Source organism: Chrysochloris asiatica, unplaced genomic scaffold (genome assembly GCF_000296735.1).
Source record: "Chrysochloris asiatica unplaced genomic scaffold, ChrAsi1.0 scaffold00030, whole genome shotgun sequence".
Classification (NCBI taxonomy): domain Eukaryota; kingdom Metazoa; phylum Chordata; class Mammalia; order Afrosoricida; family Chrysochloridae; genus Chrysochloris; species Chrysochloris asiatica.
Window position 1 is genome coordinate 291,041 of NW_006408548.1, and position 6,000 is coordinate 297,040.

Below are 6,000 nucleotides of genomic sequence, written 5' to 3' on the forward strand. Positions count from 1 at the left end.
TGATTGGCCTTTAATGGGACATGTGCCTTTCTCGGAGCCAAACATTGTGATCAGGGGAAATGCAATGTGCTGATTGGCTCAGATTTGGGTCCTATCCTACACTACACTAAGCACAGTGAGAAGAACCCACCCAGAACACAGGGGCTGGATGGAAATGTTGGGTCCTGGTGTGCCGCTGTGAGTTAATGCGCCAGACTCTAAAGCCGATTGAACTGCAAGGTCAGCAGTTTAAGCTCACCAGCTACTCCCTGGAAACCCTATACTGGGTCACTATGGGTCGGAATTGACTCGATGGCACTTAACAACAAACACATAGTCAGAGAATGCTAAGGGGAGAACCAGCAGATGAGCAGATGCCCATTTTGAGGGATCTTCTTGGCCTGCCTCTTCTCCCATTCTCTCTGCCTCTCTCTTCAAAACTCCCCATCATTTCCTCATGTATGTTATTATTATTATTATTTTTTATCATTATGACTAGTTTGGATAAAACAGCTAATGCTTATTGAGAACTTACTATCCCAAGCACTTTACATTTGCTGCCTTTGGTGATTTTTGCATTTGCTTGTTGATACTATCATTATCCCCACAGTATAGATGAGGAAACTGAGGCATAAAAGCAAAGGAACTCGTTTAAGGTCATGCATTTAGTAAATAGCTGAGGCAGGAATTGAAGCCCAGCATTTTGCTACACTGCAAGCCCATTGGGACCAGGACTCATATATCTGCCCCCCAGGCCCGAGTGAGTGAATGCTGCACTGTACTGTCTTACAAGAGTAGCCTGGTTTACTCCTCAACAGCCCAATGAGGTAAATGCTGTTGTTTCTATGGTACAAAGAAACAAGTCCTGAAAGGTTTGTCCTACAGCTGAGAAGGTGGAAGAACCAGGCTCAAATCTCATCTTTCAGATTCCAGCTACTCTCTTAGAGTAGTTCTTAACTGTATGAATGAGAACATATTCCTAGCATCTTGAATAAAAGGAAAGTGGCATTCAAAAACTGAATAAACTTTAAAAAAAAATGTTTTATGTGATGAAGATGGGAGAGGGTAAGCATAGCCAGTAATGCCAGAGGGAACTGAAGGAGATGGCTGTGGTTTCCTATTTTCTCTTATTTCCAGGAAGGCTTCCTAGAGTAGGAGTTGACTTAAAGGGAGAAAAATAGGGCATTGTGGGTTGGAGAAATCAGGAGGGCTTCGTGGAGGTTGAGCTGATTTGATGTGGGAGGGAAAGGGTTCTGGAAGGTTTCTGCTCCCCATGACCAATCCCAAGGAGCCTTAGTAGCATACTGGGTTATGAGTCAGGCTGCTAATCAACTGCAAGTTCAACAGTTGAAAACTGTCAGCAGTTGGAGGGTAGAAAGATGAGGCTCCTGTAAAGATTTATAGCCTCGGAAACCCTATACAGGGTCACTGAGTCTGAACAACTTGACAACACTTAACAAATGACCAATCTCAGACCTTTGTCTGTGTCCATGGAACCCACAGTAAGTGGTTAATAAGCACTTTGGTAGATGGGGAGGAATGGGCATGCTGGGGCCCCGACCAAGGAGGCTTCTGGTAGCCTACAAGCTCTGGAGAGTAATGAGCCCCTTCTCTCTTCCTCCCTGACCGTGGTGGTGGGCACTCATGCCCCCTCAGCTCTGTGCCTCGTCCTGGGCTGCATGATCTTCCCCGACGGTTGGGACGCCGAGACGATCCGGGAAATGTGCGGGGCCAAGACTGGGAAGTACTCCTTGGGGGACTGTTCGGTGCGCTGGGCATACATCCTGGCCATCATCGGCATCCTCAACGCTCTCATCCTCTCCTTCCTCGCCTTCGTGCTGGGCAACCGGCAAACAGACCTGCTTCGGGAGGAGCTCAAGCAGGAGAACAAAGGCGAGTGTGGGGCTGTGGGGCTGGGCCTTCGGGTTGGGACTGTTTACTGTGAAGGTCATCAAAGTAAGGTGGAATTCGGTATTGCTCCAGACAGTACACCGCCTTGAAAACAATTTGGCGGGATCCCTCAAAATGGGATACTTGTACTCCGTGGCACTGGAGAATAAACACTGGACGACAAGGTTGGTTTGAACTGCAAGGTGGGCGGTTCAAATCTGCCAGCAGACCCTTGGAAACCCTGTACAGAGTCAATATGAGTTGGCACTTAACAACAGCAACAACATGACCCAACAAACCTATACTTGGGCCTCAACCCATGAGAAACGTACAAGAAAGCTTATGGTGGTACTTTTTGAATAGCAAACAACTGAAAACAGCGTAAATGACCATCAGTAGGAGAATGGATAAATAAATGGTGGTGTATTCATATTATGTTATAGTACAAAACTTTGACTATGAATAACCGTCAATATCTTGAAAACTTACTGTTGAGAGGGAAGAAAAAATCAAGTTCCAGAAAGTGATGGAGTGACACTTTTATTGAGTCCAAAACCAAGCAAAACTCAGCAATGTTTTCTTACACGTACAGAATTTATGGTTTTACTAAATATATATATCTGAAAGAAAAAATACAAATGGTAGAATGGTGTCCATCACTGGTTAGGATGGGAGCAGCGGAAGCCACAAAGAGTAGAGAGGGACATGTAGGCATATCCAAGTTACTGGTCAAGTTATAGCGCTGTGTGGTGAGGTCACAGGCATTTACTACAATTGTTGTTGTTATGTGCCATCAAGTTGGTTCCGACTCAAAGCAGCCCTGTATGGGGTTTCCAAGGAGCAGCTGGTGGGTTTGAACTGCCAACCTTGTGGTTCACAGTCCAGTGTTGAGCCTACAACACTTTGTAATTAGTGTATTACATATAACATTTTGTGCATTTCAAGTAACTTTAAAATACCCACCAGGCCACAGCCTCCTTTTCTTAACACCCTCCTTATCTTCCTCAGGAGTAACCGCAGTTATGAGACCCTTTTCTATGTGTCTACATGCATGACATGACCCTTTATCAAATATGTAATATTGTTATATGCTAACATAAATGACATCTTCCTAAATGAATCCTTCCTATGGTGACTTTTTAAGACTCTAGATCTTTATCATTCCCTAGAGATATTCTTCTTATTGCTTGGTATTATTTAAAATGACTAAACCCTTGTTGTTTTAACCATTCTCCTATTGGGGACTCTGAGGTTTCCAGTGTTTCACTATGACCAATATTCCTATAATCATATTTCTCTATATATGTCTCCTCATCTACTCATGCATGTGTGTTCTTGATATCTTTCAAGAGCAGAATTAAACACTTAAAAGTGTAACGACAGTGCCAGATTGCTCTCCAAAGACATGGCGCCAATTTACACTCAAAGAAGCTAACTTCTGACTCAGAAGTCCACTTTGTACCTGATCCATATGGGAGCCTGCAGCAGTGGGCCCAAACCGGCGTATTGGGAGTGTGTTCTTTACTGTGAGAAATGGTAGCAATAGTTACTCCATTCCTTGAGCTCTTAGCCTGTGCTGTGTGTATGTTCGGCACTTTATATTAATGGTATCCATCACTTGTAGTCTTTCCTCATCCATAAAATGGGGATAATGGTTCTGGTTGTTGTTGTTAAGGTGTCATTGAGTCAGTTCCAACTTACAGTGACCCTATGTACCACAGAACGAAACAGTGCCTGGCCTTGTGCCATCTTTACTGTCGTTCCAACCTTCAAGCCCATTGTTCCCGCCACTGTGTCAGTCCATCTCATTGAGGGTCTTTTTCTTTCTCAAAGACCCTCTACTTTACTAAGCATGATGTCCTCTTGATAAAATGCCCAAAGTATGTGAGACAAATGGTTGTTGTTGTTGTGAAGTGCCATCAAGTCGATTCCTACCCATAGCGACCCTGTATAGGGTTTCCGAGGAGCAGCTGGTGAGCTTGAACTGCCGACCTTGCAGTTCAAATGGCTTTGCAGTCTGGCTCATTAACACACAGAGCCATACAAGGACTCTGAATGGTAGTGAGGATCAAATAAGAGAATGCTGGCACAGTATTTGACAAGAGCTTGTTTATATTATAGTTGAACTCCTGATCTGGGGAGATAGATTGTCTTCATTGAAAGCAGGCTGAACTAAAAAATCATTTTACCTCCTCAATCTTCACTTCTTCCATGTATACACTGAGGTTGAGGAGAGTTGTAGCACCTCACAGCGCTGTTGTGTAAGGAGGAAGTAAAACTGTCCTTTTATTGTGGTGAGTGCTCAGTAAGGGCTTTCAAGCCTCATAAAGACCCCCACAGGTATGCATGACAATCACTATTTTACAAACAAAACTGAGATTAAGAGCAGCTGAGTAACTTGCCCAAGGTCAAGTTAAGTGGTACAGTCAGAATTTGAACCCGGATCCAGGTCCAAAGCTCAAGAACATCCCCCACTGCACCCACTTCCTGTCTCAGCCTTGTTAGGCTAGAAATGGCCTGCCGCCTCTTCTGGACCTTCTGGGTGTCATTTTTCTCTGGGCTCTTCCCTGAAGAGACCCTCAAAGCACAGTAATTTCTATGTTCTTTGCATGAAGTCAGAGCCTGCCCTCTAGTGGCGGCTCCAGAAATGCAACAAAGACAGCTGGTCTGGCATTTCTAAATCTGAGTAGCATCCAGGTAACTGGTGTGAGCTAGACCCCATCAGCGTTCCTCTGCTTTCTCCTTAAAGCTCCTAAGTGTCAATGTTAAAAGTGATCTAACATTGCTACATCAGTTGCCTCTCTTGAATGTCAGGAGATCTCCCTCACTCAGGAGCCTGATAGGTTGGAAGAGTTCAACATGAACGAGTCTCATAGCTCTGTGCTGAATCAAAGATCTCTGAAACAAAAATCAAAAATCAAATTCTTTGCTACAAATTACAGCATATGCTATGTGCCAGGCTCTGTGTAAAACCCTTTTGACCTTTCAGAATTACTCTGAAATATATTATTATCCTCATCTTACAGACAAGGAAATTGGGACTTGCTTGAGGCTGCTTAGAAGCTCTGGGATTTCAGAGTTCCTGCAGGTCTCCCTTCTGCCCACCCTGCCCTGGGGAATGACCTAGGGGAGCCCCAATGCCCTGGTGGTCTCTGACTCTTACTCATTTCTTTCTCAGATTTTGTGAGCTCTACAGTAAGCTCTGTGTTGCGGCCAGGGGGTGATGTCTCCGGATGGGGGGTCCTCCCGTGTCCTGTGGCTCACTCCCAGGGACCCTGAAGACCAGATCGCATCCCAGGAGTTGACCTGGCCTCAGCCTCTCCTGTCTCCTGCCCGCTCATCCCTCCAATCAAGCTCCCACTCTCAGACTGACTTCTTGCGGACTGCCTGCCTGGCTTGGAAGAGACGATGGGGCTGGAAGGGGTCTGGAGCAGGGAGAGCACTTGTGGACCCTGGGAGGACCCAGTTCTGGCTCCTCCCTCATTTGACCTAAGGGAGCTCTGGCCCCCACAGTCCCTAGGATTTCTCCTCTTCCTTCTAGCCTGGCCTCCCTGCAGGACCCCTCAGGGAAGGAGGCCCGTGGCTCCATGACTACAGTTTCCTTCCGTCAGGAGGCTGTTGCCTGGCAGTATCTGGCATCCTCTGGTCCCTGCCTTCCACAGAAGTTTCATCAAGATACTGCCCTGGACCCTTTGGTGGACCAGACTCTTTCCTACTTTTTTTTTTTTTTTTTTGCTGATGATTCTACCACATCTGTCACAGCACCCCAGGTGCCGCCAGCCTTCCAGGCCGCTACTTTCACTCGAGCCTGCTCCCAGCTCTCCCAAAGGAATCTGAGCAGCAATGAGGGGAAAGCACAGGGTCTCCTGCCATCTGTGGACTTGGGGTCCTGCTCAGCACAGTCTGAAAAAAGACAGAAAGGCTCTGCTGGCAACAGGACGGGTGCTCTGACTCCTCTGGGCTGGGCCTGACCTCAGAAGCCCGGAGCATTGAAGCAGCTCAGCCTTGGGCCAGACTGGCCTCCTCTCTGCTGGGGTGTCTTGCCAGTGACCTTTGCCCCTGACCTGTTTTGTACAGCACTGACTTCTTGGTCCTGTCATCAGGGTTGAGGGGTGGGGAGAGGGGCCCAGG

The 6,000-nt window shown here is 46.6% G+C and overlaps 1 protein-coding gene across 1 annotated transcript in view; it reads left to right on the forward strand.

The window, feature by feature from the left end:
- The window catches only part of LHFPL4 (lipoma HMGIC fusion partner-like 4), a 29,367-nt gene extending 24,219 nt beyond the window's left edge, over positions 1–5,148 (forward strand). Inside the window, exons 2-3 of the mRNA XM_006851560.1 lie at positions 1,636–1,872; positions 5,048–5,148. Of these exons, the coding sequence (XP_006851623.1) occupies positions 1,636–1,872; positions 5,048–5,148 (338 nt within the window). The remainder of the gene's footprint in view (positions 1–1,635; positions 1,873–5,047) is intronic.
- The last annotated feature ends 852 nt before the right edge of the window (positions 5,149–6,000 follow it).